At 36.6% G+C, this 15,439-nt stretch overlaps 2 protein-coding genes across 4 annotated transcripts in view; both read right to left on the bottom strand.

Moving 5' to 3' along the window:
• smarca4a (SWI/SNF related BAF chromatin remodeling complex subunit ATPase 4a) overlaps positions 1-7,585 on the bottom strand; it is a 36,083-nt gene extending 28,498 nt beyond the window's left edge. For 2 of the 3 annotated variants that reach the window (XR_012397681.1, XM_021469728.3), the window contains exons 1-3: positions 7,483-7,585; positions 4,141-4,420; positions 1,449-1,581 (exon numbers count right to left, since the gene is read on the bottom strand). Coding sequence is in view for 2 of the 3 variants with exons in the window: in XM_021469728.3 (XP_021325403.1) it covers positions 1,449-1,581; positions 4,141-4,362 (355 nt within the window). In the remaining variant the exon portion in view is untranslated. Of the gene's footprint in view, positions 1-1,448; positions 1,582-4,140; positions 4,421-7,482 lie in introns of those variants that run through there. The other variant, NM_181603.1, reaches the window with a different exon arrangement.
• A 2,755-nt stretch (positions 7,586-10,340) lies between these two features.
• The window catches only part of il12rb2l (interleukin 12 receptor, beta 2a, like), a 26,928-nt gene continuing 21,829 nt past the window's right edge, over positions 10,341-15,439 (bottom strand). Inside the window, exons 14-15 of the mRNA NM_001365786.1 lie at positions 15,027-15,102; positions 10,341-12,853 (exon numbers count right to left, since the gene is read on the bottom strand). Of these exons, the coding sequence (NP_001352715.1) occupies positions 12,527-12,853; positions 15,027-15,102 (403 nt within the window). The 3' untranslated portion in view covers positions 10,341-12,526. The remainder of the gene's footprint in view (positions 12,854-15,026; positions 15,103-15,439) is intronic.

The following is a 15,439-nucleotide window of genomic DNA, read 5'->3' as shown; positions in this document are numbered from 1 at the left end:
ATAGAGATACCTGCGGATATGAGAAACTATTTAAAATGGGAATATTAATTCTAAAAATGAAAAAATAGTAACAATGGCATTTAAAATAAAGACAGAAAGAACAGAGACTCTGAACATATATAGACTGAAAAAAACAATCCCAAATGGATAGAACAGCTGATAAAAGCAACATAGAGATATGACAGAGCACGTATAAAACTATCATTGATCGGAAGGAATGATTAAATATTGACCAACGGATGGAGGAAAAAAAAAACTACAGAAAAAACAACAACAATTTGGGTTTAAAGGGGTGGTCCAGAGTGTATTTGTAAGACTTGGTTGCGTTTATAAGCTGCAAAGCAGTGTGTGCTTATGCTTTACTTGTAGAAAATCACATTATATTTTCAAATATCTTACTTAGATTATATACAGCTACTCAGCTAACATGAAAACGACATGAAACATCATATTTCCTAATTCTTTCAAAGGCCACCCTCAAAAGGCTCTGATTGGTCAGCTAACATAATGTGCTGTGATTCACAGATCGGCTCCAGGAAGTGTCTCTTTTATAACATTACTGCACACCCTGTGCAGCAAAGGGGTGTGGCCGGGTGTACAAACGTAACATGAAGGGTTTATGATCTCATTAACACAAATGTATTTTTTGAAGTCCCCAAACTTCGTTTTCTTTATGCTTTGCTAAGCTAACTCCGTAAAAGCCAATGTCTCCCTTTGCACTGAACATTCAGAGATGTTGTTTATAATCACACAGCTACATTACACATCATACCACATGTGATATTGTAGTGGACCACATCTTTAATCTGTAAGGTACACATTTTCTAATTTAATAACCAGTGCGCTTTCTCTCACATTCTCCTCTTCAGACTAAGAACAAAGACTTTATACTTTTTAGTATAGAGTTTGACTATTAGGTGTATATTTGACCTTCCATAATTGTGTAGTTTTTGTTATTAATATTGATTACATTATTATTATTATTTTATCATTGTTATTATTTACTTTGTTTCTTTTTTTTTTTACATTGTGTTTTGCTACAGCTATATTGTACAAAATGTGAAATGATTGGGAGTAAAAAATGCATCCACTTTTAAGTTGAAATTTTGTATTGGTTATGCTGCTACCCTAATTTAAAAAACAAAAAACAAACAAACAAACAAAAAACAGATGAATAAAAACAACAAATAAAAAGTGAAAGTATACAAAAAAAAAAAACTGACAGATAAAAAGGTAGAAACAAAGAACAGAAAGGTACACAGAAAGACCTACATAAAGAAAAAGCAAAAATAAAACAGTACAAAGAAGGAATGACAGAGGCAAAAATGCATAACAACAACAAAAGGATGAAAAAAAACAGACATCCCCAAAATGAAAAAGGAATAACAAACAGAATGATAAACACAGTGAAAGACAGAACGACAGATATACACTATAGAATTAAATACCTTGAGAATGTTGGTCCATAGGGCTGGGTGGGGGTCCCATACCGCTGTGCCCACCCTGCCTCATGCCCATTCCTTTCATCTGACCATAGCGCTGGTCTTCAGGAATGCCTTTCTCATGCATGCCCTCCATGGGCTTCAGAAAAACACAAAATACAGCATGACTCAAAGATGATGACCGAACAGCAGAAAGGAAAATCAACACTGAACTAACAGATCTACACTACTAAAAGAAGCCTATTCTGCTCACAAGATAATATTTGTTTGATGGAAAATATAGTGGCAGTTGTGAAATATTAATACAATTTAGTGTGACTACTTTCTTATTAAATATAACATTACACGCATTTCATCCTGATTTTCTGAATCATTAATTCACTCTTTAGTGTCACATGATCCCTCATCATATTAGAATTAGATCTGCTGCTCAGAAAACATTTAATATATATATTATTATATATATGAATTGGAGAAAAAAAACAGCGATAGGGAGATATATTTTTTAAGTTTTTGCGTTTATCTTTATTATTTTTGCATTACCTCACAAACATGTTGTTCCACAAACACTTCCTGTTTACTTCATACATGTCAACCCCCCTAAAACAAAACCAGAGATTTATTTGTTGCTCCTAACTTGTTTGATAACAGAGGTGTCATTTTAAATGAAATGTACAGAAGCTGATCTGGGATCAGATTATCATACATCCATCAGTCAGCCCTTATATATGCATTCACTGATTCAGAATTTGCGTATGATTGATGCACAGCTTTAATGGAAAGAAAGTGAAAGCAGACGTTTTTATATTAATTAACGTGCTTTCAAGATCAAACATATGGGAGAAATACGGAAAAATACTTAATGATAGGATTATAGCGGGATAGAATGATAAAATACGGGAGAATCAATCCCAGCAAAAACTGGAGGGTTGACATGTATGAAGTGAACAGAAAGTGTTTGTTAAAACAGTTTTGCAAGGAAACACAAAAACTTAAAACATATATACTTTCCTATCTCTCCATTTTTTTTTCTCCCATCCATTCCTTCCACCATCACATCCCTTCTGGGTCTCCTTACAAAACATTCATACACACCATTCAAAAGTATTATAATATGCCTTTAATTACTTTTATTAATCAAGAACACATTAAATTGTTCAGGAACAGAAGTAATATTTAATGCAAAAAGAGAAAAATGCTGTTATTTTTAACTTTCCTTTCAACAAAGAATCCTAAAAAGCTGAACCCATCACAGATTTCTTATGTGATGCAATAAGTTTTCAAAATTGATTATTGTAAGAATCCTTAAAGACCAAGTAGCAATAATAATTGATCATAATAGAACAGCACATTGTCATATTATTATAATGATTTCTGAAGGATCATGATTTAATTATATTTTAATGACATATCAGTAGTATTGGCTATATTCATGGCAAAACCTATACTAAATAAATAAAATATAACAATCGTATCAGTTTCTTAAACATACATTGAACAAAAAACACATTAAGAGTCATATACAATATTTTAGTCTAATTAAATATAAATATTGTATTAATTCAAATAAATAAACATTTCCCTTAAAATATCTCCTGAATAAAAATGTTCTCTAATATCATTTAAAAACACACATTCTACTGAAATATGTTTTAACATAAAAATATTCTTACACAAGTCATAGATAGGTTTTTCTTCCCCTTTCGATAAATACAAGTGTGTGAGTCATGAGTGTCCGATTCTGCATCTCATGTGTACAGCCTGACCATGTGTACTTTCAAAATGCTAATTATTTATTTTATTTTCAAATGGACTAACTTAATACAAATTGTTGTTCTTTCTACATTCATTCCATTCACCATTCCGTATTAATATTCAGATTTAAAGCAGGTTTAACATCAGACAAAGGTTTGTTACTTTCAACTTCAACTGTAGGGCTTCCTTAGCTGTTTTATCTCCACGTTCATTTCCAATGAATCCCTTATGACCAGATATACAGCAAAAAAAATTATATCAAAGTCTTTTTCCTTTAAAAGGTCCACATTGACATTTTCTATTATGCTAAAAATCATAGGATGATCGGTTTTCATAGATTCAAGTGCTTGTGTGCAGGATATAGAATCTGTGCAAATTAAAAACTGGCGTTACTGTTCTTTTTCTATTTGTTCCAAAGCTACAAACAGTGCACAAGCTTCAGCTGTGAATATAGAGCTTTATCCGGCAATACTTTTTTTTTTAAAACACTCTGAACCCATCACTGATGCAGCAGATACGCGTCCATCTGAGTTTGAACCATCTGCAAACACTGGTACAAAAGATGTAGATTGCATAGTGTATTTATAAATTCTTTCTGATAAACATTTGCCTTTTTTAGTACAGAGAAAGGTGCATCACTGCATTATATTAGAAGGCTTTTTAATAAACCAAGGTGGTATAGGGCATACATGTTTGAAGGATCATGTGACACTGGAGACTGAAAGAAAATGATGATGTAAATTCAGCTTTGAATCAGAGAAATGAATTACATTTTTACATTCAATTATTTAAAATACTAATAATATTTTGCAAGTTTTCTTTTTACAATATTTTTGATAAACATATCTAGCCTTAATGAGCATGAAAAGTTTTCTTTTCATTTTTTAATTACATTAAAAACCAAACTTTTTATACAAGTGCTATTGATAAAAGCCATTAATACCTTGTGCATCTGGTGCATGTTGTCCTGCGGGTAACCTGAGGGGCCCTGTGGAGGTAGAGGGTGTCCCGAAGAGGGGGGCCCAGGGCTGGGGCCCATCATGCCATGGGCAGAGCCAGGTGAGGGTCCAGGACTAGGCCCTAACATGGCCCCAGGAGACGGCCCAGGGCCTGGGGAAGGTCCCGGCCGAGGGGTCCCGCCCATGGGTGGGTCAGGAGTGGACATCTCTCAGCAGAGCCAGAAGTGAGAGGCAGAAACACAGTGTTCTGGATTCTCAGAAAGCCTGGAAAAACACATTCATTTTATTCCAGAACTTAGCCATGATTAACATTTCTTAAAATGCATAAATGAATTACATGTTTAACACAAATAGAAATATTTTGATTTACTAATGACTTACAAGAAAAAAAACTTTCTTATAAGCTCACGCTTTTCATGTATGGTGATTTAGTGTCTGCATAAAAGTGTATCCGTCATTAAGCATTGAAAGTAAATTAATGTAATTAAAAGTGGTAACTTCAATATAAGGTATAGTCAAATTTAAATAAAATACCTGAACTCTCACATTTATTTAAATGTATTAAAAAAAGATGCTGTGGTTAAATTCTTTCATTTTAAATCATTAACACTTTTCTGCTGACAAATCCTAGAGAGACGTTAGGAGGGCTTGCTGCAAAACTGCTAGCCTGACATTCATTGGTTATTATGTTTTCCAGTCAAGCTACCAAAAATGAATCCATCCTGCCTGTCGGGCTATCTTAACAGGAGAAAAAACATAGCCCATTTCAATACTTTTGCATTCTTTCATAGATTGTGTAATTATGCTGTATGTAATTTTCATGCATTGGGGTCCCACCATCAATAAATGTTTGAATTCGTATTTGCACTAATGGATTTTGTCAAAATAGCCGGTACTTTGGTACAAAGTTGATTTAAAAAAATTTAAATAAAGGTACCAGGTGACCTACCAGATTGTCGCATGATTGTTTTTCAGGGACAATTACAAAATGAAAAGAAAAAAAAAAATAATAATAAATGAAATGGTCATTTTCAAAAAAATAAAATAAAAATGTAAACGTAAATTTATAATTATATGTAGCCTATAATGAAAGCACTATAATAACTTTGTTATTTAGTAAACGTGTAAATGTATATATTTCTATTTATTTAGTAAATAATACATTTTCAATTCAGGCTACTTGAATTTAAATCAGGCTGACAAAAACTGAAGAGTGCCAGCCCGAAATGCTACCAGAAGTTTTGCAAGCCCTCAAACCAAGGTATCAAAATTTTAAATCAGCAATTAATTAATATTTTAAGGCTGCACTCTTATGCTCAGACTATTTTAAATGTCATTAACCAATTCTTGATCAGAATATGCCTGTTTAATTATTTTTATAGATATATAATAATAAAACTGCATTATACTTTGATTCTTAAAAACACTTATAGCGACCACCACCATGAAAATACAGCACTAATTTGACATCTTAAGATCTGATCTCATCCTAATGCCCTGAAAGCTCATCTGTAAAAAATTATAGCATCATAGCAGCTACAGAATGAAGCCAGTTATAGCTGCAATATAAAAGAACTTAAAATGGGCCACGAGTCTGGGTTAATTAATTTCTGCCTTAATGTGTGCCAATGAAAACATTAACCAGTTTAATGAAGGGGCTTTCTTCCAAAAATTGTATCCAGGTTGCTTATTGGATATAAAGTAACAATCATTTATATAATTTAAAGCAAGCATACAATTAGTATCACTCATAAAGCAAGAAATCATTCAAGAGCTTTTAAAAATACACTTGTCATTTCAAACATGAGGATTGGGGTCCGTTTTTTTTTTTTTTTTTTGCTTATTAGATATAAACATTAGTGTCACTTAAAATGACCTTGTCTTAACATTAAAACTGAAATATGCACACACAAAATGTTACACTTTTATATCCTAAAACAAACAAGACACGATTACAGCATGAAAACCTATCAGTTTAATATCAAAGAATCAAAATTAGGAGAGCAGCAGCAGCAGAAGAGTCTTTAATAATGCTGAATAACAGTTCTTATTGTGAATCCAAAGCTCAATGAACTGCATTTGTTTTGTATCTACCTAATAACACTGGAAATATTCAGATGTTTTGTAACGTTAGCCATAAAAAAAGTATATAAACACAGACACAAATAAATTGACTGTAAGAAATGCTCACTAGACCAAAGGATGTGACAAGTAGGCTACATACATACAAGACAATGCCAAATTACCAGACAGCTGTTTTCTAACCAAGTGTCACAAACATATGCAATATTTAATTTACTCCAAATCTGAAAGTAAACTGACTTCTATTTAAAACAAAATCAAGTAAATAAAGTCATCACTGCTTAAAAAACCTCAAAAGCCGGTTAATGACCCTTTCAATAAGTTTAATTCGAGTAAATATGATGTTTGCAAAAATCACCAAATATACAAAAACAAATATTCAAAAATAAAGTGTACAAATTTGTAAAACAACACCAAAAAAAAGTTTAAATGAGCAGTAAGAAGCGAAAACGACACATTTTAATTCTTCCTCAAGGCTAACGTGAATTAGCAGCAAGCTAACACCAACAGCTAAACATTAGCGAACAGTAACCTATTAACTTCATTAGTGTTTCTTCTCTGCATTATCAAGACATATAACAGAAGCAAGTCGTGAAATGTAAACGTAAATGGGGTAATGCAAAATTTATCCTTGTGTTTTTTTTAAAGACGTGACCCAGCTAACGTTAGGAAGCAAGAATACAACTCAGCTCCATTAAAACCAAAGACATAACGTTGAAACAAAACGACTTGACGACGGAAAATATTTCGGATATGTTTTTATGAAACAGTGTATGGTTGCTGGACAGTTTACCCTTCATTTAATCCAATTAAAAACGATTTAAAAACTATAAATAAACCCGAATAGGAAAGACAAAGAAAAGCAAAGGAACTGGGTTGTGTGTATGTGTGATTACAGTCGGCCATGCTGTGCTTCCCCATATCCGTGTGTGCTTTCAAACCGAAATAATTCTACTTTAAAAATCACGAGTACAGAGGTGTATATACGGCGAGCATCTTTCTTTAAATGATTGATCCAACCCGCCTTCCGTACGCTTGACCCCGCTCGAGTTGCATCCCAAAACTTCTTCATTCATTCAGCCTCTGCGGTGGCTCTGTAATGTCGGACCGACTCGAGCACCGCGAACCGGCGAAAAAAACAACTTGTTCGCGTTCGATAAATGTTACGGACGATCTCCGTTTAAAAGTCCGCAGTGACGTCATGTGATTTACAAACATTGTGCCGTGTTTAGAGCGTGACTTACAGTGTATATCGGCGCCGGTCTCTTCCCCGTTCTCTTCGGCAAATCTAGAAACAAAGGGCAGCTTCAGCGAGTTCCTTTTCCCTCTCACTTCCCCCTCCCGTCTGCTCTGATTGTATCTGTAGAGCCGCCTGTTCGCCTTGGTCTGCGACTCGCGAGCGCCCCCTACATCAGCGACCTCAATGGGGGATGGGTGCTGCAAAAACCTAGATACATGTAGATTTTTGTCAAAATTAGAAAATTATTCGTTTCGCATCACCACCTCAGCCAGGTAAACAATTTGACCAATAATTAAACAGGCAGGAGTCAATTCTTTGTTGTCTTCAAACAGTTCCTGTGTGCAGAGCTAGTTTCTTACGTCAGATTCCAATTTTATGTCATACACAGTCATGCACTGTATGATATGCAGATATGTTTTCACATATCCAATGATACACATATCCAAAGCCTTTTTGTTTGTTTATTTTTTAGCTTGCTTGTTGTAGGCTGTGAAATAAATAAATATTTAGCATAGTGATTTTGAACTGTACTGCAGACCTGTCTGGACCTACAATAGCATTTATGAAAATAATACAGCTATACTACAACTATTTTCAATGAAAAGGCGCTAAGCTCTGCCTGAAAAGTCACTAAATTACGTCATACGTGACGTAATCAATTTGCATATTACTGACATCATCCGCTTGTTAAGTGGTGACGTGTTTGTGATGTATGTAATACTGTTTCCGGGTTGAAGCCGCCATTCATTTGAGTGGAGAAATCATTCGTTTATGATCACGTTTTATTCCTATCACACATTAAAGTTAATTTTACATAAAGTCATAGTGTACACAACAATCTCCGGGCCTGCTGCATAACAAATACCAAAACTTTTACAATTTATAAAAAATGTATCACTTTCTGGCCATTGGATATTAGGCATGGACATGTATACTGCGATCGTGATTTTCGAAAGCATTAAATCACTTTGTAAACGTTTATTATTACCATTTTATGAGTCTCCCCATTCAGTTTAATAGAGCGCTTGGACCCGGAGGCCGCTTCGCGTGACGTCACACTTAACAAGCGGATTACGTCTAACCGTTTCTATTTGTTTAACCAAAGTCTCTCTTAGTAATTTCACTCTGCGGCCATATTTGAAATGCCTCAGGGGAAACATCAAATTCTCCAAAACTGTTTGCCAAGCTTATGATTACATTACATATTTGGAACCACCAATAAAATGAAACAACAAACGTCTCATAAGTTTGATTTCTAAATGTTGAATCAAACAAAATCAACATTTATTCTGGTTGCCCGAGCTAATGCGCACTCGAAAGGAACGAGATCACGGCACCAACCTCACTTATAGCCATTCTACAGATTATCATCCTCCTCTGAATAATGATCGTTTGAGCGATCTGCTGTTCTGAAGTAATCTACAACTTGGTTTTGATGGTGAATGTTCTTCAGAAATGAAAGTGACTCTTTGTTTACAAGTTTGTGGGTGTTGGGTAGTTGCTGCTGTCATGTTATGTGCGTTTGACAGGATGGACAGTTCCTTGTGTTCATTTCATACAATTACAAAACCAAATTACTGATGTTTTCAAGTGCACTTGGTGTATTTAAAAAAACAGATTTCAAGCTTTATGCCGATATATGTCTTATGTCTGTGAAGCAAATATTCGCTGAGATTCCAGTGCGTTTGTTGACCACCAAACTGCCGTTAAAGCACACGTCTGGTCCGAGCTTCCCCCCAGAGAAACATCAGTCTATAGCAATCGATGATTGGCTCCTGTACTAGTAGGCTGGGCTTCATTCGCCATATTAACTGTTACATTTTTCCCATTCAAAACTTTACGAGTGACATGTCTTGTGTATCCTATTGTTTTTGGTTTAACAGCCTATGGCTAATAAAGGGGTATTTATATTTGCACCACGCTTTATGTAGGCATGTCAACTGCCACTAAAACATCAGTGAATGCGAACAAGAAAAGATTAAACAGTCAAATAAAATTGTTAAATTTAAAACAAAGGAAAAGCAGATTGGTTTGACTGTACAAGAGAAACACCTCAAACTCGCGGTGCTAAATTATTTGCGGTCAGTCAGACGGACATGTAAGAGTCTATAAAAATCACCAGTAACCTGTCGACCTTCTTGTTTCTCCCCAGGATTCTCCCGTATTTTACAGTTATCCCGCTATCATACGCAAGCATATTTTCCCACATTTCTCCTATGTTTTCAATCTTTCTATGAAGGGTGACAATAAACATTAAAGATCCGATCCTCCCTATACACAACCCATACCGCAGAACCATCAGGGGACACCCCTTGCTCTTAAATGAGTCTGTTCTGTGCTTTTGTTTTATTTAGGCATGAAAACATTTTGAATTAAATATAAAAACGAAGAGATTCCCTTCCTTTTCATTACAGACACCGCTGCCCCTCGTTTACAATTCTCAAAAAGTCACATGTCACACGTCCGTACACACGATTTGAGGCAGAGCGAAAGTCTAGGTTTTGGATTTGTGTTTAAACAGTTATATACACATGATTAAAAATAATAATAACATCCAAGCATGTCGCTAAATATAGTGACAAAGTCACAAAGTTGTGAAAACTGTATGCCTCGAAAGAACCATTCTTTTACCAGGCTGGCTATAGACCTGTATAAGCCTGTCAAAATGAAAGCCTGTTTTGCTTTAGAATAAAAATTACTAAATCAAAAATATTAGTAATTGGTCTTGTTATTCTTTTCTTCGAAGCACGAAAAAAGCATGCTTTTACAGACTGCACTCCATTACTACCCGATTAATTTATAAACACTGCAAAACTATTGAGAAATTCCCTTCACAATAAATGGACAAAAAAAAAAACATAATTACATATGTAAACATTTTATTATGTACAAAAAAACTTTTATTTTTTACATTCAAAACTGTATCTACCAGTGGTAAAAAAAATACATTTACAATAAAAAAAATAATAACATTTGTGCAATGTTTTAAATCTTAAATTATATTAGGGATACTCTTTTCCAGGTTTTAATGTGCAGAGGCAAAGCTGAAATCTAGGTTAAAATCCCTCAAAAGTCTGAAAAAAATACTCTGGCCTGCCCAATACTGGTTCGACCAATGGCATGAGTTTCATTCATTCATTTTCCTTCAGCCTAGTCCCTTATTTATCAGTGGTTACCACAGCAAAATGAACTGCCAACTATTCAGGCATAGTTTACCTAGCGGATGCCCCTCCAGCTGCAACAAATTGCTGGAAAACACTCATACACTCTCACATTGCAGGACTGTGAAGGAAACTGGAGCACCAGGAGGAAACCCATGTGAACATGGGGAGAACATGCAAACTCCACACAGAAATGCCAACTGACCCAGCCGGGACTCAAACCAGTGTCCTTTTTGCTGTGAGGCGACATTGCTAACCACTGATCCATCATACTAGGCATGAGTTTCAGCCATGTTTTTGGCAACCAATGGCAAAAAAGGAGAGTACGCTGGAAACCTGTTGGAAAACAGTCCTTATTGCACAAAAGCAAAAATGACACGCCAGCTTTACATGTTACTGCTTGTCTGAAAGACTGTAAAGCTAAAAATCTGTGCATAGTCTCAAAAACACGTTTGGCAAATCCTAAATAATGCACCACTTAAAGGGACAGTTCACCCAAAAATGTTTTTAAAATTCGGCCATCATTCATACACCCTACAGTTGTTCATTAGAGTTTCTGTTAACCACAAAAGAAGGTATTTTGAAGAATGTTGGAAACCAGTAGCCAGTATGGAAGTCAATAGCTAACAATTTCAAACTTCTTTAAAAGTCTTCTTTTGTGTCCAACATAAAAAAAGCTTTTAAGGGGTGGTCCAGAGTAGAGATCTGCGCGGGACTAAATTTTGAATCCCGCTCCCGCCCGCCAGGTTTTAGCCTGAACCCGACCGCGCCCGCTTATATTAAGAATTTATTGTCCCGCTGCCCGACCCGCCCCGTTTTCTGGCCGCCACGCCCGATCCCGCTAAAGAGCGGGGGAGAACAAAACCGAAAATCCCCCAGCTATACAGTCCTGTCTGTATAGTGTTATACTGTCTGTATAAACACACACAGCACCAAGCACACACACACAGACAAATCTCTCTCTCTCATACGCGCGCACTAACACACACACAAGCAGACACACAGGCGTTTGCTGTTATATCAACTCAAAGGCTTGTAATACCATGTATCAAGTACCAATGTAATACCAAAAGTTTTTAGATAAAAGTATATAAATACTGAGTCGCGCCAGCTCCGGGCCGCAGCGCACATTACTCTCGGGCCGAATCCAGTGCGGATGCGGCAGCATCGGCTCCCTTACGGCCGCCGCATCTGGCCGATTGATTCGGGCCGGAATCGGGCAGTGAGTCCACAAGCATCCGGAGTCTGGCAGCCAGAGCCGGGCTGAGTGGTAAGTCCGGCAGGCGAGAATCTAGCCGGAACTGGCCCGGGTGTATTTTGCTATCTGGGAAAGCTCTCTCTCTCTCTCATTCGCGCGCGCACTAACATATACACACACAAGCACCAAGAGCACACACACGCAAAGCTCTCTCTTTCTCTCTCTCTCTCTCTCTCTCTCTCATAGCAATATCCGCGATATTGCTAGACAGCCCGCTCCCGTCCCAAATTAAACCCGTTACCGACCGCTCCCGCGATTTATTCGGAAATGCAGACCTCTAGTCCAGAGTGTATTTTTTTGAGGCTTGGTGGCTAAGGCAATGTGTGTTCATACATTTATTTGTAGAAAATCTGATTATTTTTTTTATATCTTAGATTATATACAGCTGCACAGCTAATATGAAAACGACTATCATATTTCCTAGTTCCTCCGAAAGGCCCGCCTTCAGGAGGCTCTGATTGGTCAGCTAACATAACGTGTCTATTATATTATTATTGTCTATCTTCTGTTGCGTTCAAGATCTCAAACAGGTTTGGACATTTTCAAAACAGAATTTTCAATTTTGTGAGAACTGTCCCTATAAGACACCACAGTACAGAGCAGATCCCCTGAGGTATTAGATATCAGAGTTAAATGACCTCAATAGACGGCATGAAATGTCTTTCATAGTCCGAGACAGAATTCCCCCACTCTTCATCAAACACACCACCCTCCTCTTCGTCTTCGTCAGTATCCACCATCTCACTGTAGTCAGGGTTCGTGTTTCCTTTGTTTGATTCCTCAGGGCCTTTCAACCACTTTTCTCCACCTTCAGTCGTTCTGTCCAGTTGATTGTCATTCTCCGGTTCAGTCTCTAAAGGAGGGGACGGGACACTGAGATGCTGGTTCTCCATGATCTCCAGCTCTGAGATCTTCAGATTGATTTCTGACGAAGAACGGAGCAGTGGCCACACATACTGGAAACAATACAAATAAATACAGTTAGGTCCATAAATATTTGGTCATCGACACAGTTCAAACATTTTTTGCTCTATACACCAATACAATGAATTTGAAATGAAACGAACAAGATGTGCATTAGCTGCAGACTGTACGCTTTAATTTGAGGGTGTTTACATCCAAATCAGGTGAACGCTGTAAGAATTACAACAGTTTGCATACGTTTGCCTCCCACTTGTTAATGGTCCAAAAGTAATTGGACAGAATAATAATCCTACATCAAAGTTTCACTTTTTAATACTTGGTTGCAAATCCTTTGCAGTCAATTACAGCCTGTAGTCTGGAACGCATAGACCTCACCAGACGCCAAGTTTCATTGCTGGTGATGCTCTGCCAGGCCTCTACTGCAACGGTCTTCAGTTCCTGCTTGTTCTTGGGGCACTTTCCCTTCAGTTTCGTCTTCAGCAAGTGAAATGCATGCTCAATCGGATTCAGAACAGGTGATTGACATGACCATTTCATAACATTCAACTTCTTTCCCTTCAAAAACTCTTTGGTTGCTTTTGCAGTATGCTTTGGGTCATTCTTCATCTTGCACCGTCCAATGATTTCTGAAGTATTTGGCTTAATACGAGCAAAAAATATTGCCTGAAACACCAAAATTATCCTGCTGCTTTTGTCAGCAGTCACATCAATGACAAATACATGGGAACCAGTTACATTGACAGCCATACATGGCAGCCACGCCATGTCACTATTACCACGATTCTTCACAGTTTAGGATCATGAGCAGTTCCTTTCCTTCTCCATCCTCTTCTCTTACCATCACTCTGGTACACGTTGATCTTGATCTGTCCATAGGATGTTGTTCCAGCACTGTGAAGACTTTTTTAGAACTCTAATCTGGCCTTCCTCTTTTTGAGGCTTACCAACGGTTTACATGTTGTGGTGAACCCTCAGTATTCACTCTGGTGTAGTCTTATCTTGATTGTTGACCCTGACACACATACACCTATCTCCTGGAGAGTGTTCTTGATCTAACAAACTATTGTGAAGGGTGTTTTCTTAATCAGGGAAAGAATTCTTTGGTCATCCAACACAGTTGTTTTCTGTAGTCTTCCGGGTCTTTTGATGTTGCTGAACTCACGAAGAATGAAGAATGTTCTAAACAGTTGTTTAGGCTACGGCTAATGTTTTTGCTATCTCTCAGATGGGTTTGTTTTGTTTTTTCAGCCTAATGATGGCTTGCTTGACTGATAGCGACAGCTCTTTGGGTCTCATCTTGAGAGTTGACAGTAACAGATTCCAATTGCAAACAGCACACTTGAAATCAACTCTGGACCTTTTATCTGCTCATTGTAATTGGGATAATGATGAAACAACACACACCTGGCTATGGAACAGCTTGGAAGCCAATTGTCCAATTTTTTCCAACTTTTGGACCCTTAACAAGTGGGAGGCACATATGCAAACAGTTGTAATTCCCACAGCGTTCACCTGATTTGGATGTAAATATCCTCAAATTAAAGCGTACAGTCTGCAGTTAAAGCATTTGTTTAATGGCAAATATATTGTGTTGGTGTATCGAGTCAAAAATGTTAGAATTGTGTCGATGCCCAAATATTTATAGACCGAAATGTATGTTACCATTTAAAGTGTTTAAATAGGTCATCATTTACATATGTTACCAATAAAATATTTTATAATGTGACAGTATCTATGTTTACATACAGCTATTTTATACACATTTAGGAATAATAGGAAAAAAGCCTAATGGAAATGCCAATATGCATATATACATAAATATTAAATATGTGCAAAAAAAAAAAAAAAAACTTTTGCGCACAATTAAATAAGATAATTTTATACCCAATAAGAAAGAAAATGTGACTAAACAACCATGAAAAAAAGAATTCCCAGCTAGCCCATTAAAAGAAAAGTCATGTGACTGAAGAGAAAAGGTCCAGTATCTTCTCCTGCAGCAGCAAATTCCTTTTTTTGTTTAATATTTGCCACCATTTTATCAGGAAGTGACGATTTTGTTGTTTTTGACTTTGTTTTTGAAAGGAAACGGTGCTGTATTCACGAATGTTTTATGTGACATTCCAGTTTTGCAAAGTCTAATTTGCATCTTTGGATGGAATCACAGCTAATCTCTTTCATTTATAACACAAAAAAGTAGATTCTCACCTGTAAGTTCATGTGTTTAAATGATTTGCTGTTTATTGGATCTGGAATCTTCTCAAAACAGTGACAGTAAGATAACCTGCGGGTAAACAGCAGAAATAAATTTACCATGATGTGTCTAATTTAATAGGTAAAATCATGGATTGCTTGCAGCTCTTTTTATTCATTTATTCATTCATTTTCATTTAGCTCAGTTCCTTTATTAATCTGGGGGCGCCACAGCGGAATGAACCACCAACTTATCCAGCATATGTTTTTACCCTTCCAGCTGTAACCCATTACTGGGAAATACCCATACACTCTTGCATTCACACTCATGACACTACGACCAATTTAGCTTACCCAATTCACCTGTACCACATGTCTTTGGACTGTGGGGGAAACCGGAGCACCCAGAGGAAAGATTTTAGATTTTT

This window comes from Danio rerio, chromosome 3, assembly GCF_049306965.1.
Source record: "Danio rerio strain Tuebingen ecotype United States chromosome 3, GRCz12tu, whole genome shotgun sequence".
Classification (NCBI taxonomy): domain Eukaryota; kingdom Metazoa; phylum Chordata; class Actinopteri; order Cypriniformes; family Danionidae; genus Danio; species Danio rerio.
Note: the sequence above shows the minus strand (reverse complement) of the source record. Positions and strands in the feature narration are given on the sequence as shown.